General features: G+C 39.4%; 1 protein-coding gene across 1 annotated transcript; it reads left to right on the plus strand.

Moving 5' to 3' along the window:
- Positions 1-26140, plus strand: LOC104453290 (receptor-like protein EIX2). Its single transcript, XM_039317351.1, has 4 exons — positions 1-223; positions 1094-2706; positions 25449-25693; positions 25840-26140. The coding sequence occupies exons 1-4, from the start codon at positions 1-3 to the stop codon at positions 26138-26140; spliced, it is 2382 nt and encodes a 793-aa protein (XP_039173285.1).
- The last annotated feature ends 730 nt before the right edge of the window (positions 26141-26870 follow it).

A 26870-nucleotide genomic window follows, 5' to 3' on the forward strand; every position in this document is an offset into this window, starting at 1 on the left:
ATGAAGCAATTGAGGTACCTTAATTTATCCAACTCTTTTGGTTTTGCAACTTTTGCTAGCGAATGGGGAAATCTTACTCAGTTGGAAGTCCTCGATCTCAATAGTTATTATTACATGGGTGATGTTGATGACATTCAGTGGGTTTCCCATCTTCAAGCATTAAAGTACCTTGACATGAGCGGCCTGAATATTACTAAATATGGAGACCCCATGCGGGTGATCAGTATACTCCCATCTTTATCTCATTTACGCCTATCATATTGCGGACTTTATGACTTTCACCTGCCTACTCATCTTGATCTTCAGTACCTCGATCTTTCAAATAATTTTTTCCGAGGTCGCATCCCAAGCACTATATTTCAAAACATGACTTCTCTTCGGCACCTTGATCTTTCGTTAAATTCTTTTGGAGGTCCCATCTCAAGCACTATATTCCAAAACATGACTTCTCTCCAACACCTTGATCTTTCATGGAATAGGTTTAGAGGTTCCATCCCCAGCACTATGTGTCAAAACATGACTTCTTTGCGGCACCTAGGTCTTTCAAGTTGTTTTATCAAAGGTCCCATCCCACGCGCTATATTTCAAAACATGACTTCTCTTTGGCATCTTGATCTTTCAGCGAACTTTTTCGAAGGTCCTATCCCGAGCGCTATATTTCAAAAAATGACTTCTCTCCAGCACCTCGATCTTTCATCCAATTGTTTCAACTCTTCAGTACCAAGGTGGTTCGATAACTTGAGAAGTCTTGTCAATCTCAATCTTGAAGACAATCTTTTGCAAAGCATTGAGGGAGGGTTGTTCTCTTTCTTAAGGAACAAACCATTCCTCAAGTCACTATCATTGACTACAAACAAACTTCTTGATGAGTTATTTTCAGTCAAGGGAAATTCTTCGGGGCTTATCGGAAAAAACTTGGAGCGAATGGATATAAGTGATAATTTTCTTCGAGGAGCTTTGCCAGATTGGCTGGTGCACTTGAAAAACTTGACATGGCTTGACCTATCAGCTAATCAATTACATGGAACCATCCCGCCATCATATGGTTGGTTATGCTTGGACAGACTTTTTCTTTCTTATAATCAATTGACAGGGAATATTCCAGAGGCATTAGGAGGATTGCAAGGCTTACAGTCTTTAGATCTTAGTAACAATCTTCTAAATGGCAGCATTCCACATAGTCTCGGGCAACTTCAAAATCTTGATAGCTTAGATCTTTCAAGAAATTCCTTGAGAGGAATAGTTTCCGAAATCCACTTTGCCAACCTCTCGAAGCTAGAGCACTTAGATATCAGCAACAACTATTTAGCTTTCGAGGTGGATTCCAATTGGATACCACCTTTCAATTTGTCTTACATTGGGATGATGTCTTGCGATTTCAAAAAGGAATTTCCGCAATGGATAAAAACGCAAGTCAATGTAGAAGAGATAGTGTTGTCCAACTCATCCATCATAGGAGCTCTCCCTGATTGGCTAGGTCTCATGTCAATCAACTACTTGCATCTCTCTTACAACCAAATAAATGGATTTCTACCAAAATTTCCTTCTTATCTGCAAATGTTAGATCTCTCTCACAACTTAATCGCAGAACCTATTCCGCAAGATATTGGCCTAGCGGTGCCTCATATGACTTCCTTGAAATTGAACGATAACCTCTTAAGCGGTCCAATACCAACCTCATTATGCAAGATGGAACTTTTGTACGAGTTGCACCTTGCAAGGAATGAATTAGTTGGCAAAATCCCTGATTGTTGGAAGGTGCATCCTATGAGTTTCCTTGATCTATCGTCCAACAAGTTGTCTGGAGTCATACCGAGTTCTTTGGGAAATCTAACTAGGCTTGGGTCAATATACTTGAGCAACAACAGTCTCCAAGGAGAAATTCCTGTGACTATGAACTATTGCAGGAACTTGCTAGTTTTGGATCTTGGTGAGAATAAAATCTCTGGAAGTGTTCCACACTGGTTTGGACCAAGCTTTCAATTTCTACAGATTCTAAGATTGCGAGAAAACATGTTCAATGGCAGTATTCCTTCACAACTATGTTCACTCCCTGCATTGCGAATGTTGGACTTAGCAGTGAATAATCTAACGAGAACGATTCCAAATTGTCTTGGCTATATGATAGGTATGAAACTGCCCAAAAACGTAGATCAAGGCAATGCACTTTCCCCTACTTATGAGGCTGAACCTTCCGTGAATGACTCGATGCCTGCTGGCCTTGGTCGAAATTTTTGGAAGAGACTGCATGTGGAGCAGGTCATGAAGGGGATAGACCTTGACTACACAACACTCGCTCTACGACTTATGGTCAATTTGGATCTCTCAAGCAACAAATTGATTGGGCGAATCCCTGAAGAGCTTACCTTGCTCTCCAAATTACGAGGCTTGAACTTATCCCACAACTTTCTTTTTGGGGGCATCCCAACTATGATTGGGCAAATGAAATGGCTCGAGTCACTTGATCTTTCGAATAATCACCTTTCAGGAACAATCCCACAAAGCTTTTCTGCGTTTAAATCACTAAGCAAACTAAACTTGTCTCACAACAACTTCACAGGGCCAATTCCCAAAGGAAATCAAATCCAGACCCTTGATGATCCTTCCATTTATGCCGACAATCCTCTACTTTGTGGTGATCCTCTACAAAGAAATGCCCGGTCTTTGAGGCCCCTCGAGTGTCAAAAGAAGATCCCGAAGAAGAAGGTAAGTTTGAAAAGGTGATGTTCTACATAGTCATAATGCTTGGGTTTGCGACTGGGTTTTGGGAGTTATTGGAGTTTTGGTGTACAAGAAGAATTGGAGACGCGTCTACTTCAACTATGTGGATCGTAAAACAGACATGGTCTATGTGATTATTGTAGTGAAGGCAGCCGAGTTGAGGAGGAGATTGAGAAGAGCATAACAAGTCCGTTCTCTACATCAATTAGTCCAATCCTTTGTTGATCTCATGAAGTTCTTGCTTTCTTGTTTAAGCACAATCATCTTGTGGTTGGCTTGTTTCTCCTTGTGAGTAGTTACTAGTAGCCAATATTTTGTTTTCTTCTATTTCAAGCTTGTCCAGGCAAGCCGTCGATTAAACAACACAGTAAGTGCAAATCATGTCATTTTGTAATTTTAGTGTTGCTAAGCTCTACTCATGATATGATTTTACTTGTCAATGTCACAAACCATGTAAGCAACTCCATTTTATCCTATTTAAGCTTTTCCTGGTAATTGCATGTTGAGGGTAATATGACATTTGTAAACGAAATTGTTAATGGCATAGTGCCCACCGATGTTCAATATATTCCTTTCCTAGGTTACATTTCCCCTCTATATTTTTAGGCGTCAAAAGAAAAAAAAAATGCATGTAGATAGAATTACTATTAAATATAGGTCTCGAATTTGAGCTGTTTGCGAGATTCACCTCAAAGTGATTTACCGCATGGAGAAAAAAAAAGAGAGGCTCCTGCCCACTGAAAGACAAAAGGGAGGAGCACGCTTCTTCGCCTCGTGCCCGTGTAAAAGGAAAGGAAAATAAGCTTCATTTGGCGAAAAATACTCTTTAGAAGCCAATTTTAAAGAAAGTAAAGATATTATTTGGTGTTCCGTTAAAATTTGAAAATGATATAGAAAATATTTTCCACTATTCTGATTTGATTTTCAGAAAAATTACCAAAGAAATCGAATTTTAATTTTTTAATTGATCAAAAAATTTTAATTTTAATTTTAATTTTAAAGAATCGCATTTTTTTAATTTTTAATTTTCTTTTTTCTTTGCTCCTCCCTCCACCACTGCGTGCGTAGGCGATGGCTACTTGCTCGGCGACTGACCAAGATGTGGATCGGCGAGCTCGAATTGGAAAACTTTTTCCCCAATTTTGAAGGTGTTTTTTTCCAATAGAATTAAATGTTTTCTTTGCCTAATTCATTTTCCATGAAATAAATACTGGAAAATCTGAAAATCTATTTCTGGCAGTTGTTTTCCTGTAAAATGAACGGAGCCGTAGTCTTTTCTTTTACTATGCCCAAAGACGTTCTTTTCCCTAAGAGTGCAGCCGCCATGGTTTCCTTCGTGTTTTGAAAGGAGCTGCACGTTGAAGGGAAGATAGGGCTCCTCCAGGAACTAGCCCCGCGCGCGCGCACGCACACACAAACGACTCTTTGAGGACGCAAGAAAATAGAACCCCTAGCCTAGTGCTCGGCCCTCGTCCGTCCAGCGGCACCTCTGCCACAGCCACGACGGTCGTCGCTCGTATGCCGGAACAAAAGAGACCCGCAGCCTCCGTGGGCCGCCACGGGGGTGGCTGCGGGTCGAGTGGTGGTAGCCACGCCTGGAACGCTAGAAATCACAGGCAAGCCCCGACTCCACGGGTCGATTCCCGGACGACTCGACTTCTGCTCAAAACGACGAGACAAAACTAGATCTCATTCGGGCATTTTATCGAACGGATCTCGTTCGGGGTACGCTACTGAAATGAGTGGTTTTTGGCTCGACCAAGACTCAAACCCGAGCCGAGACTCTCGCCAGATGAAAAACGACCCACGCGACAGCCAAACGACGGACGGTTGGAGCCGGAGTTCGTGTAAACCAGACGGCCACGAGCTCCGGTCCAGCATGCCCAAGAACAGGGTCGAAGCTTACCGGAGCCTTGGCGCTGGGAAGGAGGCCCGGCAGTGGGTCGTCGGCCGCGATGCTGGCGCGGTGGCCGGCAGTCTCTCCCTCTAACTACCCTCCCTCGCTCAAACTCTCACATGCGGCTCCTCTCTCTCGAATCTCTCACTCTTCTATACGAGAAACCTTTTGCTCACGAATTTTTCTCTCTCCTTTTGTGTCCCTGGTATTTACAAACGAGGAGCCCGATCGACGGAGGTGTTTCGGCCACCGGTTCTGGGCAGGCCGACCAGGCCTCCCCTTGGCTGCTCTGCGGAGGGTGTCCGTGCGCTGAGGTGCAGGAGAGGAAGAAGGAAGGAAGTGGGGAACGGAGAAGGGGCCCGGCTTGGGAGAAATTAAAAGGAAATAGGCCCGACCCAGACGAAGGGGAAAGAAAAGGGGCTGGGGTCAGGCCCAGCCCCAAGCCATTTCTTCTTCTTTTTTTTTTTTTAAATAAAAAACTTGGTTAATGCAAATGATCTTAATGGCATGTGACATGCTATTCAATGTAAATTTTTTTGGGTAGGGTCAAATTGACCTCTAATTTTCTATGCAAGTTATCCTTAAATATTTAATCAAAATTTAGGTATCAACAAGATATTATTGTCCAATTAGCTCGGTGTCTTATCATTTCCGCCATTTTTTTTGTTTTTATTATTGATTGATTTCATTTTATTGCCTGCACCCTTGTGTGTGGCCATGTAGATTTGCATGTCTTGGGATGAAAATCAAAAAAGATTTCATGAAACACCGTTTTATCAAAGGAGGAAAGGTACCGATAATGGGCTATAGGTAAAATTTACGTAACCAAGTCTCCATGACGAGTATTTGAGCGAGTGGCTGATTAGACATACTTTAGAATTTGCATTTTTTGAGAGGACCTCAAGACTTTTGACTTGGTGCTCGCGGGTCTTGCACTGCAAAACTTGGCCATACTTGAATTTTTCCACAATAATGCTGTTGGTTCAGCCCCACTAAAGTGCGTGCGTGTTGGTGCTCGTGACTCCTATTTGTTTTGTACATGTTTCAACTTCAATTGAAATAATAATAGTGACGAGCAATAATGTTGAGTTGACTTGGAGCTTTAATTATAAATTAAACTTCAAACCACAATCTTAGTAGATACAATATGTTTTCACATCTTTCCTTTTCTTTTTGATGGTTATACACAAAAGTTGTTATGTTTCCTTCTAATATTCAATGCGGAGTATAGAGGAAGGTCTGTTGTATCTTGAGAGGATAGCCGCTGAAGTCTTACGCACCGAGCTACGTACTCCGAGGGGCGGAATTATCCTTAAGAATAGTGTTTGCACGCTTCAGACATTTTTTTTTTATTTTCTAATATTTTGTAATGTATTCCTAATAATTATTATTATTTTATGTATTCTAATACTTTTTCCAACACCCATGAGGGGCATTTGGGTACTGGTTGAATTAGGCATTGCTTTTGAATTTGCATCTATTGAAAGGAAAGTGCAACCAGATGAATATGGACTCTTGACTTGGTGCTTGCGGGTCTTGCACTGCAAAAAATTGGCTATACCAAGTTTTTCCACAATAATGCTGTTGGCCCAGCCCCACCAAAGTGCGTACGTGTCGGTGAGTTGAAATAATGACAGTAGGCATGGCTATTCGCACTCCTGGACTAGCTCCGACGATGAGATTAAGAGACCACGCGACCAGAAATAATGTCGAGTTTAATTGAAGTTACTTGTGGACTATCAAAGTTCTTTATCAAGATCTATACAAGTAATGGATAATTTTGTCAATTTCAAAACTTATTAGGGGTTTTGTCAACAAAAATCATCGTACTGCCTCAACAATTATTTGGGGGCATGTGCATGTCGCCAATGTAGGCCTTGACTCCATCGGTCCACTCACGTGGTGATGGAAAGCAACCGTGCAAGACCATCTTTGAAGTACTCCCATCAGTCCAAGCACAAAAATTTAAAGAGATGATATCGACTTTGACTTTTGGGAGGGGGTCGACTTGGAGTCAAGTCATCAGGATGCTGCTGGATAATTTCTTAACAGAGAATACTTAAATATGTGAGAAGACAAGCTCAAATTAAAATATGTAATATATGTTCCTTAACATGACGAGCCCTAGGTCATAGAATGCGTGCTTTCCCATTTCCCTTTTCATATAGTATTAAAATTAATAATTGATGTTTACGTTTACCGTGATTATAAATAAAATCATGAACACATGATATATAAGATATGCGACGATATAGAGCTACAATTGGTTGCATTCACTATCATTCCTTTCCTTGATCTCAATAAAATGCCCTTGGTCTACTCTTAAAACCTACTCAAAACCAACCTCTCAAAGTTTAAACAAATGCACCCAAACCAAACACTTGAAGCCTAATTTAGGGGTGCATTTAGGATTTTTGATTGCATTGCTTTTTTTATTGTACAATGTAAAATATTTCCATTTTAATTGTCTCATTTCTAGAAAAAGAAAACGTTGTTTAGTACAATATTTACATATCATATCACATTTGCATATCCATTCTCATTTTATGTATAGTTGATGAGGCCTTGTCCTTAGTAAATACTTTTAAAGCAAGAATAAACGTCATAATCAATCAAGTGTAAATAATGTTGCGTTTGATAAGGCTTGGGAGAGGCCGAGTCAAGCGTAAGCACGCATCTCACAAGAGAGATTCACTTGATAATCCATCCAAACATCTCGGGGATGTCATTCATCTCTAAAGGGTCGTGACGGGGAGTAATTGAATATTCGAATATCAAACCATGCTTTCATATGATAGTTTAAACTTTGGAAATAGTTGATAATGATCTCCCAAAATATCACTGTTTGTCTGGCCCTTAAAATTCTCCTACCGTCTTGTCATCCTTTAATGAACAATTGGTATCAACAGGAAAATTTAAGAAAGCCATCTTTCAACCCAAAGAGATTCACAACAATCAGTTAATATTGTACTACTAATTTTCATCAATCCTTCATAATAAACATCCCATAAATGCACTTTTAAAAGAAATGTGAATACATACTCAAAATTCATGATGAGCATTTGAGTAATGGCTGAATTAGGCGGACTGAAAACCTTGTTAGAATTTGCAATCATACAAAGGAAAATGCAACCAGATGAATATAGACAGACCCAAGTCGTTGCTTAGCATTACGACATGGACCTCGAGACTTTTTGACTTGGTGCTTGCGGGTATTGCGCTGCAAAACTCGTCCATACCTAAGTTTTTCCACAATAATGCTGTTGGTCCGGCCCCACCAAAGTGCGTGCATCTTGGTGCTACGACTTCGTGAACCTGTCGTCTATTGCTTGGCTTATAACAGGGGGCAAAGCCAAGCACTTGCTCTGTTTCATAAATATGGACCCAAGTTGAAGTACACCTCACAAAACAGATTAATTCTAAGATCTAGAGTCCCAAATAAGATGAGAAAAAGTCATTAATGTCATTTATACACCCTTAAATTATCACCAAATGAGTACTTTTGAGGATTTGATTCTTGTTGTCTTGGGCTAAAGGATCACATTAATTTTGGATATACTCATAAGCAAGATCCACTATACAATAATTGAGAGCTACCATATTTGCAAGGATTGAAAAAAGGATTTCAACCAATATGAAAAACAAGAACTCATCATTCTCGACATCGTCATCACCTTATTGAATAAGTAAGAAAAGTCATTTTTATCTAGTCAAGACATACAGCAGAATAATAGAGCACAATTGAAATAAGAGACTTGAAATATCAGACTTTTGCGCATCGTGATTAAGTTTTCTGTAGTTGTCACTAGTGGTGTCGCTAGAGGACCGCCATGGACACACATACTGCTCAGATCAACATTAGATGACAAATGCGACGGAAGACTTTTCTCTTTCTTCCGACTAGGGAAGCTTAATCACATGACAACTTACATTTTTCCAGTGAAATCCTACTTTAATCAGAGCCAATTCCTCGATTTCTTCATATCACTCTTTTAAGCTTGACTTCAATTTATTGGTGAGGTTCTTGCTTTTTTTTTTTTTTTCAAGGTTATGTGTGATGTTTACCCAATCCAATTTGCACACATTCTAATCATATTCGATATTGTCGATGGTGGGTTTTCATCTAACTAATAATTTCAAAAGTGCGATTTTGATAAAGATGGGAGTATACTAATCACTTGCATGGGGTCTCTAGATTTGGCAATGTTCATCTTGAGAATGCTAGTATGAGCAACTAGAGGAGGTGAATAGGTGCGAAAACAAACTTTTGCAAAGGACAATGTTAAACTTTACTTTTAACCTGAGTCTGTTTAATAGTAGACTTTAAAATAGAAACGAGACTCTAGCAATTAAATAAAGTTATGAGTAAAGTAAAAGAGTTTAGGGAAGAGAATAAGAACACAAGGTTTATAGTGGTTCGGCTTAATCCAAGCCTATGTCCACTCTCCTGCACTGACAGCCCACCGGCTGGATTTCACTATGAATCACGTCCTTGATTCCACAGTATAGAGACTTTGCTACACTTCCTCAAGGTCTCACAAATGTATGAACTCTCTTTTGAGTACAAGTTTGCGTTCAACAATTGAATTGACAAAGAACAAGGAGCTTTCAGACTTTGAAATTTATCTATCGCACACACACTTGAATAACTAGAACATCTTCCTTATATACTCCTCCATGCCTTCATAACCATTGGCACTTTCCAAAGGAGCTCTTCCAATCTACCCATTGGACAAAATCAATTAGAGAGATCTCGAGTTATTTAAGGAATATGACGATAGCCCACCAATCCTGCTCACTCATACAATCAGGATCTAGGTTTCTATAAGTAAAACCTTCCACGTATACTTCACCAATCAACAGATTTAAATTACCCGAATTAAAATCAAAATGAATAATAGAATCTAAGATGCTATATCCAACCAAGAGATCTTCTTCAATTGATAGAATCAAATCCTTAAAGAAATACTCAACTTTGGATAAGTCTTCTTCGACGATCTAGAAACTGTCAATGAGGGTAGACTTTGAATCTTGAGTCTGGTGGTCCAATGGTCTTCAGACTTTGATGAAGGAGTTTACAAGTCTTCAGATTAGACTGATGGAAACGTTTTGTCAGCTTCAAAATAAATGCGGAAGTTTTCTCCAACAATCTCCCCATTTTTTATAGTGACAAAACTTTACTGTAGATTTGGATATATTTGACCTGCAAAACAATACTCAAACAAACATGGATATTTCACAAAAGATAATTGGCTTAGTAAATATAGCATTAGATCTGCATCAATAGGAAATAAGAAAGTTAGTCCTGTGAATAAACAATCTATCTTTGCCACGAAATACTAATAGTGCTTAAGATAATGCAGCAAACATTTAATTGATCAAACATTCCAAATCCAAATCCAATCACAACCAAATATCCAAACAAAAGTAAAGTCAATCAAAAGTCAAGTCAAACAGTCAAATCTGCACCATCTCCCCCTTTTTGTCAACATTAAAAAGGTAGAGACGAAAAGATAATGAAATTAGGATTGCTTTGGAACGCGAATGAGCTGGAAATCTCCCATCGACTGGACAATCCCTTCTAGCTTCTTCAATCCTCCTTTAGTTGAGCCACTTCTTCATCCTTGGCATTTGCTTGAACTTGAAGAATAAGGGCATGAATTTGACCGCATTCGCAAGTTCGAACTTTGCATCCTAGGGCATAAAATCTGGCCTCGCATGTCCATAAGAATATCAAGCAATCTTCGAAAGTCTGGTGAATTATCAATTTGAGTGCTAGCTTCTGCATGTTCAGTTGGAGGAGAATTTACAGATGATGGCATTTCAGCATAGGCACCTAGATTTGGAGATGAAGCCTCAGGACCTTCCTTTGGAAATTGAGAGGCATAGATGTCTTCTGGATCTGCAGGTGAACGGCTAACATCTTCACTAGTAAAAGCAATTGAAGATGTACCTCTTTTCTCAGCAACTCCCCCTGTTTCATTGCCTTCAGGCGGTGAGAAGTACTCTTTATGCTCTGTTTCTTCTTGTCCACCTCTACCCTTTTCTTCTTTTGCAATCCTTTCTTCATCTACTTCTGTTCTCATCGATTCTCTCTCTCCACTCCTTTGCTCTTCTTCTTCTCTGTCTTGATCCTCTCTCTCCTCTGTCTCTGGAACAGAATGTTGTAGGTTTCTCAATGCAAGAGCGGAAATGGTGATATCGTCCTCATCTTCTTCATCCTCCAAGATGAGGGCTCTTCTTTTCCTGGATGGAGCAGTCACTGGCTCTTTCCCTTTCCGTTTTGCAGCTGAAGAAACTTGGTGAGTCTTGACGGGGTTTTCTCCTTAAATCACTCCAACGCTTTGTTCAGCTCCTTCATATGCATTTTGGAAACCATTTTCAGTCCCACCACCATTTGATCACAGTTATGGACACATAGAATCTTGGGAGGCTGAATATTCAAATGTCTTAATAGCTTTGTAACAAGCGATGAGTAAGGAAGTTATCCCTTATCTTTTACCATCGTTCTATACATGTGAAACATGATAGTGTGAGGCAGGGGGAACTTTTTGCCATCGTTGATAGCATACATCAACTTTGCTTATGAGTTGGAGACGTCGGTCTTCGAAGTTAATTTCGGTCTAAGGCAATTGATCACGATCTTGTGAAGCAAAATGTTTGAGGCATTCATCCTCAAGTACGAAATTCATCTTTTTTCCATTCCAACTCGAACAAGCTCTATCGTTGCACGACCAACAGACACACTAATTGATCGGAATGCCCCTCGCGCTACTCCAATCACATTCACCAATGTATTCATATCAACGATATAGTCTTGGTCTTGAACACTAAAAGAAAATCTATTCGCATCTAATAAACTTAGATTAGAATAGAAATAAGCAGTAAGTTCTGGATGAGCCACCGTTGATTAAGAGCAAAATTGTTCAAGTTGAAGAAGAGTGAATTTCTCTCGCAGCTTCACATTCAGAGAATCAAGGAAATCAAAGTCCACACTTCTTGGGTTGATCACCCCTCGCTTTAACAACTTAGAGTAAAGTTGCTTGTGTTCCTCCGAACGAAACAAATCTGTCCTGTTGCTTCGAATATTCACCGCAACACCCATTCTCGGCTTAAAATGAGTGTACATTTGGTCATCATCATTCCCATCAGGCTGACCAAGACCTCCAACACATGGATCGCTCGGAATATTCGCAAATGCTCGTTTTGCCGACCCCTCAGGAGCAATTCCCAATTGTTCCATTGTTTGCAAAAAGTGAGTTTCATTTTGATACCCTTTCTCTTTCAAAAATTCATCAATATAGTTCAAGGGAGTGCCTCCCTTCTTTAGAGCAAAATAAAGCTTAAAGATAAAAGCGGGTCGTCGAGTTCTTACTGGTTGTGCTCCTTCAATGATTTCTTCCTCTGCTCTTTGATCAATACCCTGAGGTCTAGCTTGTGGAGATTGACGCGGTTGAGAATGTTGTGGGCTATGCTGCTGTCTTGGAGATTCTTCTTCCTCGGTGAGGTCAAAATGCATAGGAACCTCACGCATGTGTTGTGGTCCCATGTTTGCGATCCTTGAAGACTTTCTTTGGGAAGCCATTCTCACAGTCTTTGAGATATTCCAAACTTGATTCGCGAGAAAGGTGAGAGCTTTGAAGATTAAACTAGAGAGTAAAAGTAAGAAAGTGATGTTTTGTGCTTTTAGGGTTTGAGAGGAAGACGATCAGTATATAAGGCAATCGAAAAGAGGCATACGAAACGACGTAAAAGGAAAAATAGAAAATGCCTTTTCAAAAAATAATTGCCTTTTTGAACAAATAGATAACCGTCATTTCAAATATAACTTCTTTTTCGGGAAGGAATGATTGCAACAATCACGAAAGCTGGGGAAGATAACATCAATGAATTACAGATTAATAGATGAACGTACCTTTTCGAGATTTTATCCAATAGATAAAATTCTAAAACAAAAATAACTTATAGTCGTTTTATCTTCTGAGTCCGAGTAACTTTAGGCGTTATCCCGAGTCTAAACTTCTTCAAACTTTAAGATATTGAGTCTGGAACGAATAAGCTCGAATTGACTTTTCTTCAAAGGCTTTGTAAAAATGTCCAGTAGTTGATTCTTTGAGTCAATGAATTGAATCAAGACATCTCCATTTTGAACATGGTCTCTAATAAAATGATGTCGAATCTCTATATGCTTTGCTCTTGAATGAAGAATTGGATTCTTGGTGAGATTAATCGCGCTGGTGTTGTTACATTTGATCTCAGTGCATGAGTCTTCGATTTCAAAGTCTCTTAGCCATTGCTTTATCCACAAAATTTATAAACAACAACTTCCAAGAGCCACATACTTTGCTTCTGCCGTTGAAAAAGCTACAATACTTTGCTTTCTTGAGAACCAAGATACTGTTCTATTCCCAAGTAATTGACAAGTGCTCAAGGTGCTCTCTCTATCAACTCTGCATCCTGCTAGGTCTGCATCTGAATATCCAAGGAGAGTAAAGTCTCATTCTTTGTGATACTAGAGACCCAAGTTAGAGATTGATGCAACGCATTTGATGATGCGTTTGCAGCACTTAAATAAGATTCTTTGGGATCTGATTGAAATCTGGCACAAATAGAAACACTAAACCGAATGTCAGGTCTAGAAGGAGTAAGATAAAGAAGTGAACCAATGATACTCCTGTATAGCTTTTGGTCAACTTTCTTTCCTCCTTCATCGTTGTCCAGCTTCGAGGAACTTGACATTGGCATATCAGTCTTTTTGCAATTCTTCAAGCCGAACTTTTTAACAAGTTCTTTAGCATATTTTTCTTGGTGGATGAAAGTTCATTCCTTCAATTGTTTTACTTAAAGTCCAAGAAAGAAGCATAGTTCACTCATCATGCTCATTTCAAACTCATCCTGCATAATCTTAGAGAATTTCCTACACAGATTTTCATTAGGTGATCCAAAAATAATATCATCAACATAAATTTGAACAAGTAAAAAGTTTTTGCTTTCTTTTTTGATAAACAGTGTAGTATCTACTTTACCTTTAACAAAGCCATTTTGGATTAAAAGCTTACTTAATCTGTCGTACCAAGCTCGAGATGTTTGCTTTAAACCATATAGCACATTTTCGATCCGAATACTAGTCGGTTTCCTTGGGTCTTCAAAACCGGGAGGTTGTTCCACATAGACTTCCTCTTGGATAAATCCATTTAGGAAAGCACTTTTGACGTCCATTTGGAATAACCTGAAACTCTTATAACAAGCAAAATCAAATAATAATCTAATTGCTTCTAGCCTTGCTACTGGTGCGTAAGTCTCATTATAGTTTATCCCTTCTTCTTGTGTATATCCTTTGATCAATACCTTCAATCCAGCTTTCATCAGTTAAAGTTTCTTCTATGCTCTTGGGTTCTATTTCAGAAATAAAAGCCACAACACTAGACTCTTCACACCTTTTGAATCTTGTACGAATTCCTTCATTAATGTCACCAATAATGAGTTCTTTGGGATGACTGGACTTGTGCTTCTAGTTGCTAGTTGGTTTGTCAAACTGTTGATCTTTTTCTTCATTTGATTCTTCAACGATCATTCATTGCTGGTCTTCTAAAGTCTGAGCTGTTTCTTTAGAGCAGATTCAGATTTTTCAGGTTGAGTCTGAATCGATTGATTTTGTGTGAAGTCTTGAAATTTGACATTCATCGATTCTTCCACAGATTGAGTCTTTTTGTTGTAAACTCTGTAAGCTTTGCTGGTGGTTGAATATCCAAGGAAGATGCTTTCGTCTGATTTTTCTTCAAACTTACCAATTTGATCATTTGATTTTTCGATATAAAATATTTGCATCTAAACACATGAAAATAGGAAACAATTGGCTTCTTTCCTTTGAACAACTCATAGGGAGTTTTCTCTAGAATAGGCCTTAAGAAGACTTTATTGATAATATAACATGTTGTAAAAATTGTTTTAGCCCAAAAACAAGAGGAAATGTTACTTTCAATTAATAATGTTCTAGCCATTTCTTGCAACGATCTATTCTTCCTTTCCACAACTCCATTATGTTCTGGAGTGTATAGTGAGGAGAACACATGCTGAAAACCAGATTCATAATAGAATTTAGCAAAGTCTTGATTTTCAAACTCACCTCCATGGTCTGTCCGTATACTTGAAATAACATACCCTTTCTCATTTTGAACTTTCTTACAAATTTTACAAAATAAGAAAATATTTCAGATTTATTTGCTAGAAAATATACCCAAGTGAATCGTGAATGATCATCCACTATTACTAGGCAATATTTCTTGCCTCCAATGTTATGGGTTCTGGTTGGTCCGAATAGGTCCATATGTAGGAGCTGCAGCACACGATTAGTGGAGACTTGATTTATTGGTTTGAAGGAGTTTCTAACCTGCTTTCCCAATACACACGGTGTGCATAATTCAGATTTTTGATATGTTAGGTTGGGTAGTCCACGAACAAGCTTCTTTGTAGAGATCTTGGCTATTTGTTTCATATTGATGTGGCCAAGTTTCCTATGCCAGAGATTAGCTTCCTCTTGAATTGAAATTATACATTGGGATTTTTCTTGTTTGATATCCAAGAGATATATATTCCCATGTCTTCGCCCCATGAATGTCTAAGAGGAGTCTTTACTGGTTCCTGAACATATTCCTTCTTAAAAGTTGATTTTGTAACCTGTGTCGCACAATTGGCTGATACTCAACAAGTTGTAGTTGAGTCCTTCCACTAGGGAAACATTACTGATTGTGAGACTTCCAATCTTTACAGTTCCGTATCCCACAATTCTGCCTTTGCTATTTCTTCCAAAAGAAACTTTTCCACCATTAACTTGCATAAGCTTTATGAAACAACTTGAGTCTCCTGTCATATGTCTTGAGCATCCACTATCCAAGTATCATTTAACATTTTTCTTGATAGTGACCTACATTTAAAAAAGAAACTCAAGCTTTCTTTGGTACCCATACTTTTTGGGTCCAATAGAGTTAGTGCAATATACGATCTTTCCCCAAATCTTCTTAACAGGTTTCCAAACCATAGGGCATTATTTCTCAAAGTGTTCTGAGCTATTACACTTAGAACATTTGAGAGCGCTGCGGCCTATAGGTTTTACAAAGACTTTTTGGAAATGATTTCTATAAAAATCTTTTGTAGGTCTTTGTTTAATTCTTCCTTTTACTTTTGGAAACTCAATTAAAGGAATGGTTTCAGCAGTCATTCCCAAGCCTGATTTGTTAGAGTAAGGTCTTTGTGCTGAAAGAATCTTTTCTAATTTCTCAGAACCTATTGAAAACCTTTTTGAAATACTTGAGATATCATTTTTCAAAAGAGCATTTTCTTTTGAAAGTGAGTCTGCATTTTCTTTCAAAGTAATAACACTTTTATCTAAATTTTCGATTTTTTCTTTCCAAACAATCTCCTATTGCTTCGGTACATAATTTTCTCTTTTTAGTTTGGAAATCCTCTTGAGAGAGGTTTTGAGACTAAGATACAATTCATCAATATATTTAGAGACTTTAGTAGGAATTTTTAAATTACTTACATCGATTTCACTGTCTGAGTTTGAGTTTGTCTCTGAGTCTGAATCTGAGTTTGATTGTGCCATTAGACAAATATTAGCATAATCATCATCACTCTCTTCACATTCGGTATCACTGCAAGTTTCTACTTTGAGAGCTTTTCTGTATTTCTCAGTTTTTCCTTTCTTTTTCTTCAGTAAAGGATAGTTGGGTCTAATGTGTCCATTTTTTTTTTGCATTAAAAACAAATCACATTTTTATTGGAATCATCATTCTCAGCTGATTTATTTTGAAACTTTTGAGAATTTTGTTTCTTCGAATTGAATCTTCTTCCCTTTTTGTTCAGTTTTCTGAACCTTCTTATCATGAGAGCAAGCTCTTCATCATCCATATCGTTTTCAGAATTTGTAATATCAGAATCATCATTAGATTTTAATGCAATGGAATTTTTTACCTTTGGGATCTTCATCTTCATCGATTTGCCTCACTTCATAAAACTGAAGAGTGCCAACCAATTTGTCAATAGAGAGTGGCATGATTCTTTGTGTCTCTCTTATTGAGGTCTTTATGTGATTCCAATCTTTGGAAAGTCCACGCAATAACTTATTAACCTTCATGGGTCCAGAGATTGGTTGGCCTTGATACTTAAGACCATTCACGATTTCTGTAAAACGACTAAACATGTCAGTGATAGATTCTTCTAGTTTCATCCTGAATGCTTTATATTGGCTAAACAGAATATTGATTTTGGTTTCTTTCACTCGATGGTTCCTTCATAGGTGATGTGCAATCTATCCCAGACTTCTTTAGCTATTTCACATGAAGATATCCTGTTATATTCAGTAGGAGATAATGCACAATATAAAGAATAAATTGCTTTTGCATCAAGAGCTTGTCTCTTAATTATCTCTCTTGAGTCACATTGTTGGGCTCAACAGCTTCTTTTCCCTTTTATAAGACTATTGTAGTTTTAGGAATAATTCCTTTATCTACCACATCCCATTCAAGAGGGTCTTTCGATCTTAGGAATGCCTTCATTTTGTTTTTCCATATATTGTATTCCTTCTCATCAAAGTAAGGCGGTCTAGTGTTGCTTTGCCCTTCAACCAAGCTTGGAGCCAACATACTAGCCATGGATCGTTAACTCTGAAGTAAAAACACTTCAATTTAAATGAGTACACAAGCTCTGATACCAATTGAGAATGCTAGTATGAGCACCTAGAGGGGATGAATAGGTGCGAAAACAAACTTTTGCAAAAGACAATGTTAAACTTTACTTTGAACCTGAGTCTATTTAATAGTAGACTTTAAAATAGAAACGAGACTTTAGCAATTAAATAAAGTTATGAGTAAAGTAAAAGAGTTTAGGGAAGAGAATAAGAATACAAGGTTTATAGTGGTTTGACTTAATCCAAGCCTACGTCCACTTTCTCGCATTGACAGCCCACCAGTTGAATTTCACTATGAATCAAAAGAGTCGTTACAGAATCATGCCCTTGATTACATAGTGTAGAGACTCTGCTACACTTCTTCAAGATCTCACAAATGTATGAACTCTCTTTTGAGTACAAGTTTACGCTCAACAATTGAATTGACAAAAACAAGGAGCTTTTAGACTTTGGAATTTATCTATCGTGCACACACTTGAATAACTAGAACATTTTCCTTATATACTCCTCCATGCCTTCATAACCATTGGCACTTTCCAAATGAGCTCTTCCAATCTACCAATTGAACAAAATCAATTAAGGAGATCTCGAGTTATTTAAGGAATATGACGATAGCCCACCAATCTTGCTTGCTCATACAATCAGGATCTAGGTTTCTATAAGTAAAACCTTCCAAGTATACTTCGCCAATCAGCGAATCTAAATTACCCGAATTAAAATCAAAACGAATAATAGAATTCGAGATGCTATATCCAGCCGAGAGATCTTCTTCAGTCGATAGAATCAAATCCTTAAAGAAATACTCAACTTTGGATAAGTCTTCTTCGACGATCTAGAAACTGTCAATGGGGCTAGACTTTGAATCTTGAGTCTGGTGGTCCGATGGTCTTCAAACTTTGGCGAAAGAGTCTGCAAGTCTTCAGACTAGACTGATGGAAACATTTTGTCAGTTTCAAAATAAATGTGGAAGTTTTCTCCAACACATCTTACTGCCTTCTCAATTATTTTGGGGCGTATGCATGTTGCCAATGTAGGCCTTAACTCTGCGGTTCACTCAAATGGCGATGAAAAGCAACTGTGCAGGACCATCTTTGAATTACTCCCATCGGCATCCAACCAAATAAAAAGAAGTACTGCCATCAGTCCATTCACATAAAATTTAAAGAGATGGAGACGGCCGACTTGGACTCAAGTCATTGGGATGCTGATGGATAATTTAATAGTGGAAAACACTTCAATATACGTGAGAAGACAAGCTCATATACTATATTAAATATATGTTCCTTAACAAGACAAGCTCCAAATAGTAGAATTTGTGCTTTCTCATTTCCTTTTCAAGTACTACTAAAATTAATTATTGATGCTTACATTTACCGTGATGGTAAATAAAACAATGAACACATGATATACACGTTACAACGATGATATAGAACAATAATGGGCCGCATTTACTATCATTCCTTCCCTTGCCTTCTATAAATGCCTTTTGTCTGCTCTTAAAGAATCCATTCAAAACCAACTTCTCAAAGTTCAAACAAATATATCTAGGCCAAAAACTTGAAACCTAATCGAGTGGCTTTCATGTGCGATATACCTTATGTTTTTAATATTGTCATCATCCGTGGCGGGACATGAAAGTGTAAAAGTACTTGTATTAGTAAGTCTGTTATTAATTTTAGACAATGCGTGTGTATGCTTGTGCAGAAACAGAAGCTCATCATCAATTTGCTTTGAAGATGAAAGGGATGCACTACTCCAGTTCAGAGAAAATCTCTCATACGCATCTCACATTGTTTCTTCTTGGAACAGTGAAGATTGTTGCCAATGGGCTGGAGTAAAGTGCGATCGAGCAAATGGACATGTCGTCATGCTCCGGATCACAGAAGGAATTTTCACATCTAGTGAATTGAACTTTTCTTTGTTGAACTTGAGATACTTGAGCTACCTAGAGTTGAGCGGGATCCATTTCAAAAATGTGAACATACTCTAGGATATTGGCTCGATGAGGCAATTGAGGTATCTTAACTTGTCTTACTCTTGCAGTTTTGAAACTATTCCGTGTGAATGGGGAAATTTCACCCAGTTGAAAGTCCTCGACCTCCATAATTATTATGGCATGAGTTTTGTTGATGACATTCAGCGGGTTTCGCATCTTCAAGCATTAAAGTATCTCGACATGAGCGGCTCGAACATTGCCAAATCTGGAGACCCCATGCAAGTGATTAGTATACTCCCATCTTTATCACATTTGAGCCTATCAGGTTGCCAATTAAATGGCTTTCACTTGCCTACTCATCTTTATCTTCATCTTGTACCTCGATCTTTCATGGAATTTTATTCAACGTCCCCTTCCAAGCATTATTATATTTCAAAACATGACTTCTCTTCAATACCTTGACCTTTCATGGAATTCTTTCCTAGGTGCCATCCCAAACACTATATTTCAAAATGTGACTTCTCTTCGGCACCTTGATCTTTCACAGAATAAGTTCAGAGGTTCCATCCCAAGCACTATATTTCAAAACATGACTTCTCTTCAGCACCTTGCTCTTTTAGGGAATTCTTTCCAAGGTCCCATCCCAAGCAATATATTTCAAAATGTGACTTCTCTTTGGCACCTTGATATTTCACAGAATATGTTCAGAGGTTCCATCCCAAGCACTATATTTCAAAACATGATTTCTCTTCAGAACCTTGCTCTTTCATGGGATTTTTTCCGAGGTCCCATCCCAAGCACTATATTTCAAAATGTGATTTCTCTCCAGCACCTTGATCTTTCAACTAATTATATCCATGGTCCCATCCCAAGCACTATATTTCAAAATATGACTTCTCTTCAGCACCTTGATCTTTCATGGAATTCTTTCCAAGGTCCCATCCCAAGCACTATATTTCAAAGCATGACTTCTCTCCAGCACCTTGATCTTTCAACTAATCGTATTCATGGTCCCATCCCAAGTACCATATTTCAAAACATGACTTCTCTTCTACACCTTGATCTTTCATGGAATTCTTTTGGTGGTCCCATCCCAAGCACTATATTTCAGCACATGACTTCTCTCTAGTACCTTGATCTTGCATCAAACCTTTCCAACTCTTCAATACCAAGGTCGTTTGATAACTTGAGAAGTCTTGTTGATCTCAATTTGGCAGAAAATCTTTTGCAAAGCATTGAAGGAGGTCTGTTCTCTTTCCTGACGAACAAACCATTCCTCGAGTCACTATCTTTGAATTATAACAAACTTCATGAGGAGATATTTTCAGTCGGGGGAAATTCTTTGGGGCTTACTGGGAAAAACTTAGAGCGCTTAGAGATAAGTAATAATTTTCTTCAGGAAGCTTTGCCAGATTGGTTGGTGCACTTGAAAAACTTGAAAAACTTGACTTATCAAATAATCAATTGCATGGAACCATCCCATCATCATATGGTTAGTTATGCTTGGAAGAACTTGTTATTTCTAATAATCAATTGATCGGGAATATTTCAGAGGCATTAAGAAGATTGCAAGTCTTATCAACTTTAGATCTCAGTAATAATCTTCTAAATGGCACCATTTCACATAGTCCCGAGCAACTTCAAAATCTTTACTATTTAGATCTTTCAGCAAATTTCTTGAGAGGAACAATTTCTAAAATCCACTTCTCCAACCTCTCGAAGCTATCGTACTTAGATATCAGCAACAACAATATAGCTTTTGAGGTGAATTCCGACTGGATACCGCCCTTCAATTTGTCGTACATCCATATGATGTCTTGCAAGTTTGGAACAGAATTTCCGCGATGGATAAGATCACAAGTCGAGGCAAGAGAGATAGTTTTGTCCAATGCCTCCATCACTAGAGCTCTCCCAAATTGGCTAGGTCTCATGTTGTTCTCCTACCTGAATCTCTCTTACAATGAAATAAATGGATCTATGCTGAAATTTTCTTATAAGTTGTACTCATTAGATCTCTATCACAACTCAATCTCAGGACCTATTCCGCACGATATTGGCTAGACGATGCCTTATTTGAATTCCTTGTATTTGAATGATAATCTATTTAGTGGTCCAATACCAACCTCATTCTGCGAGATAGAATTGGAAGTGTTGCACCTTGGAAGGAATGAATTAGTAGGCAAAATCCCTACATGTTGGCAAGAGAACCCTATGGTTCTCCTTGATTTATCATCCAACAAATTGTCCGAAGTAATACCAAGTTCTTTAGGAAATTCAATTGGGCTTCGGTCAGTACACTTGAACAACAACAGTCTCCATGTAGAAATTCTGGCGACTATGAACAATTGCAAGAACTTGGTGATTTTGGATCTTGGCGGGAACAAAATCTCTGGAAGTGTTCAACATTGGTTTGGACCAAGCTTTCAATTTATACAGATTCTTCGATTACGAGAAAACATGTTCAATGGTAGTACTCCTTCACAGCTATGCTCACTCTCTGCACTGCAAATATTGGACCTAGCAATGAATAATTTGATAGGAAAGATTCCAAATTGTCTTGGCTATGTGAAAAGTATGAAACTGCACAAAAGCATAGATGAAGGAAACTCACTCTCCCCTGCTTCTGAGCCTACGCCTTCGGGGAATGCTATTGCCATTCCTCCAACAGATTGGAATCAAATGCATGCGGAACAGGTCGTGAAGGGATTAGACCTTGACTACACAACACTTGATTTACAGCTTATGGTCAATTTGGATCTCTCGAGCAATAGATTGATTAGGCGGATCCCTGAAGAGCTTACCTTGCTCTCCAAATTGCGAGGCTTGAACTTATCCCACAACTTCCTTTCTGGAGGCATCCCGACTATGATTGGAGACATGGAATTGCTCGAGTCACTTGATCTTTCGAATAATCACCTTTCAGAACAATCCCACAAAGCTTTTCTGCGTTTACATCATTGCGCAAACTAAACTTGTCACAAAACAATTTCACGGGGTCAACTCCCAAAGGAAATCAAATCTAGACCCTTGATGACTGTGACATCCTGAAATTTGACCGCGTTTCGATAAAACAAAATGGGCATGTCGTCGACATGCCTATGGTCCTTTTTCTCTGAGCCGATCACTCATGAGTTAACTAACCTATTGGGTGAAGCCGTTAAGGGATGTATCTACAGTAAAATCTCTAAAAGCTACTCAATTGGTTGGATTGGACTAAAATCGCGTCCGATCGATTCTAACCATGAAATTTAATTTGGTCTCGGGAATCAAATATTCGAGCGTGTCACAATTCATTTTTAGGACCGTCTCATCGTTTGTCAATTTATTGATGAGTCTGAAATTTCAAAAAAATTATCAGAGGAAAAATCAAAGACCAAAAGAAAATAGAAAGGGAAAGAGAAAAGAAAAATAAGAATAATATTATTATTTAATTTCTTTTCTCTCTCTCCCTTTCTCTCTTTTTTTCTCTCTGTCTCCTCTCTCCTCTCCCCTCCCCCTTCGTGCAGACACCCCCCACCGAACACTTCCCTTGCCAATTTCAAATTGGTTTCCTCTTCTTCTCTCTCATTCTTTTCTTCTTTGACTTTTCAACCTCCCTTATCTCTTCTCTCCCTCTCTCTCTCTCTCGACACTCTTTTTGCCCATGCAAACCAGCAAGCAGAAACAGAACTAGAAGCTGAAGAAGAGCAGACGGCAGTAGCTCGCCGAAGACCGCCACTCGTACCACACGCCCGCGCACACCGCGCGTCCACTGTTCGCTGCTCGTGCACCTGCCATCCTTGCCGTGTGACTCCAACCCCTCCGGCCGCTGCCCAACTCCGTCCGGCCACCGTTCGGACCCGCTGGAGCTTCCTTCGCCCTCCGCCAGCCTCACCTTGCCGTTTTGGCCACCGGACTAGCTCCGGCCAGCCAAAACCAGTGAACCCACGAGTGGGTTTCCAACCCCTTTGGGCCCGCTTTTGGGCCGTTTCTGGGCTCTGAACCTGAGACCCGCTTTGAGGTTTATCGTTCTTTGCGTCGCCCCCGTTGAATTGATCCGATTTGCGCGTGATTCCGGTGAGTAATCTCACTAATCCTTGCTTAGGGGACTAATTACACTTAAGGGTTGTTTAGTTTTAATTAATTAGGTTTAGGTGATTAGATTAGTATGTATTAGTGTTTTTTAGTAAATTGTGATGCGAATTAGACAAATTGTGTGTGCATTTAGCAAGTAGACGTGGTCTACTATTTATTGAGGGTAGCCCGGGATTTTTCCTGACCCTAATCGGGCTTCAATTTGACAATTCAGGCCCAAGTGGAATTTTTGGTATTTAAATATATATATTTTGGAATTAAATTAATTATTTATTTATTTTCCGAAAATTCAACTGGTATGGTCGATGACCGGAATATTATGCTGATGACCGTGGTGAAGTCCGTTTATTTAATTGGGCTTTATTTTGAGCTAAATTGAATTTTTAATATTAATTATTTAATTTTCGAAATTAATTAATTAATTAATTATTTTTCGGAAATTAAGGTTGAGATGGCTGATGACCGAAATCTTGTGCTGATTTTCGTAGCGCAGTTCATTTATTTATTTGAGCTCTACGTTGCATGGAATTAAATAAATGGTGATATTTTCGGGATTTACCCTAAATTGATTGGAATTGATTGAGATCGAATTATTGATTGGTGAATGGCCAAGTATGTTTATTCAGCATTTATAATGCTTTGTTGAGTTGTAAAGTGAGTAGAATGGTGAGAGTAAATCAGAAGTACTTTGGGCTTAGACCGATCAGGTACGGTATATGGGCCTACGTGGTTTGGTGACTAAGGATGTCACTGGCGAAAATGGCGCCTTAAAGAATGCACGTACCGGTCTATAACATATCCCATCATGGACATACGTGGTTTGGTGATTTGGGATATCACTGGCGAAAACGACGGCTTAAACAAGGCACGCAATTGTCTAGTGGATACGTCACCTTGGCGAACTTGATGCCCGAGAGCATTGATGTGGCTCTATGACTGAGTGCCCGATGGGAGGTTATATGGTGTGGAATCAATGACCTAGAATGGTCCGTCTGACATGTAATCGACTAGTTCGATTGATCAATGATTTGATTAGATTGTCGTGATTTGATTGATTGTTCGTTATGATTTGTGAAGCGTTCGTATATAACCTTGAATTGCAAGTTGAGACTGAGGCCAAGGTAATTCCTCTGACTCGTGCTGGGCTTAGGCAACCGAGTAGTGTATTGGTTCCCTAATTGAGTCTTAGTGGGGTAGAACTCGCTGAGACGTAGTCTCATCCCGGTTTGGGGAAAACATTTCAGGACCGCGATGAAGAGCTGAAAAGAAGGAACTCCGAGAAAGAGAACTCGAGGTGAAACCGAGGAGAAGGATTTTGGAAGAAGAAGATAATACCGAGAGGAATCTTGAGTATGACCTGAATGGACTGAGATTCCATCTTCTTTTATGAACTCCATTTTGATGTGAATAGAGTTAGAGTAAAAAAAGTTGTGAATAGTTGTGAAGTACTCTGGTTTGTGTTTTGTATAAAAGTTTGGTTATAAGTTTTAATATGAAAAATATGACCTTGCTTTTCTATCCCATCAATTTATTGTCTGGGGATTTATAACTGCTTTCGCATGTGCTTAATAAATGAAAGGGTTAGCGATACATATTCCTGGGATTTCACATTATAAAATCGACCAATTGAGAAGGATGTGTGCGTGCCCGAGGATCGGGGCGTGACATCACCTTTTTGTGGTATTAGAGCGAAGTTCAAGATTGGAGTGATAAGGAGCGTTGACCATGGGATAGTTAGTAGGAAAGGCCTTTAAATTCATGTTGGTGCGTGTCTGTGTTAGCTGGATGCTAAAATTGCTTGTTATTTGAATCGCTCTGTTTCTAATTCGGTGTTGAATTAGAAACGGGTGTTAGTTGAGTAAAGATACACTATGAGCAATCAGGAGCCGAGAACTCCTGTCAAGAGGACCAGTAGGGCCATTATTCGGGGTAGGGCTCCAACTCATGTCGGGACCTGACGGGGACGTGGTCGAGCGCCAGCACAGGCTAGTGCGAGTGGAATGATTCCACCCATCGTAGATGTTGAGGCAACAGCCCCTAATGATCCCAGGGTGGATAGGATCTTGCGTGTTTTGGAAGCGATGGGTACTAGAATGGATCAGCAAACTGCTACCGTTGAAGCCGCTGCTTAGGCTGTTGCAACTACCGCTGCCACCGCTGCCATTGTAGCCGCACCTGCCGTTGCTCCAGCCGCCGTGAATGTTGAAGGTCCACTGGAGATAGTGGTCACTGCAAGACTAATCCATAAGCTGGTGGAGCATTTCCTAAGGTTAAATCCGCCGTTGTTCCTCGGGTCTGGAGATCCCGGAGCTATTTCTTCATGGGTTCAGAAGCTTGAGAAGGCGTTTGCACTGCTGATGTGCAACATGCTAAGAAGGTAATGTTAGCAACTTACCAGCTAGAGGGAGTTGCAGACACTTGGTGGATGACTACTCATGAAACAATCTTTCCATAAGGCTCTATTAAGGACTGGAACACTTTCCGTGAAGCCTTCAATGATAAGTTTTTCTCTAAGACTGCCAGAGAAGTGAAGATGGCAGAATTTCAACATCTTCGCCAGGGTTCCCTATCTGTTGATGAGTATGAGGCGAAGTTCGCTGAACTTTTGCTATATGCCTCCGAGTTAATTAAGAATCCTGTGAACCGAGCAAGGAGGTTTAGAGATGGATTTAGACAAGATTTGAGAAGCGCCCTAGTCCTTTTAGATCTGAAGACTTATAACGACATATATCGAAGAGCTCAGAAGATCGAGAAAGATCATAATGATAAAGATGCCTCATATGGATCGAGGTTTAACGCTCATAGAGACAACATCTGCCAATAAAAGAGGCCGATGTTTGGAAATAGATTCCAAGGCCCACCCAGCAAGAAAAGTGGATTTAATAGGCCGGTACCCAGTAGTGTTGGTGCGTGTCACTTTTGTGAGAGAAGACATGGGACAGCACCGTGCCCAGCTAGGACGGGTGCATGTTACGAATGTGGCCAACAGGGCCACATAGCCAGATATTGTCCAAAGAAACAAAGAGGACAACCTTAGTTGCCGTCGCCGCCGCCGCCGCCGCCGCCACCGATGAGACAGATATGAGGGTATGCCCCTCAGAATGCACCGCAAGGAGGACAGCAGAGACCTCCAATTCAGGGCACCGTGTACGCGATTACCCAAGGTCAGGCAGAAGTTGTGCCTGGCATGATCACAAGTATGGTCTCACTCAACGACCAACCCGCTTATGCTTTGTTTGATTCGGGAGCAACCCATTCCTTCATTGCCGAGCAATATGTTAGGATGTTAGGGTTGAGTCCTGTACCGTTTGAGTCGGCAATTTGCATATCTACACCCTTGAAAGATAAAGTTATTGCTGCTTTGGGATGTTCAGGGTGCAAGTTAGAGATTGGTGAGCGAGTGGGGAAAATTGACTTGTTAGTCCTAGCCATGTATGATTTTGATTTGATAATTGGCATGGATTGGCTCACCAATCAACGAGCTAAAATGGACTGTTATCGCAAGGCGATTCAGTTTGACTCGTTAGGGGGTAAGAGCTTTGAGTTTGTCGGGA

The sequence above is a fragment of the Eucalyptus grandis genome, chromosome 1 (assembly GCF_016545825.1).
Source record: "Eucalyptus grandis isolate ANBG69807.140 chromosome 1, ASM1654582v1, whole genome shotgun sequence".
NCBI classification, from domain to species: Eukaryota; Viridiplantae; Streptophyta; class Magnoliopsida; order Myrtales; family Myrtaceae; genus Eucalyptus; species Eucalyptus grandis.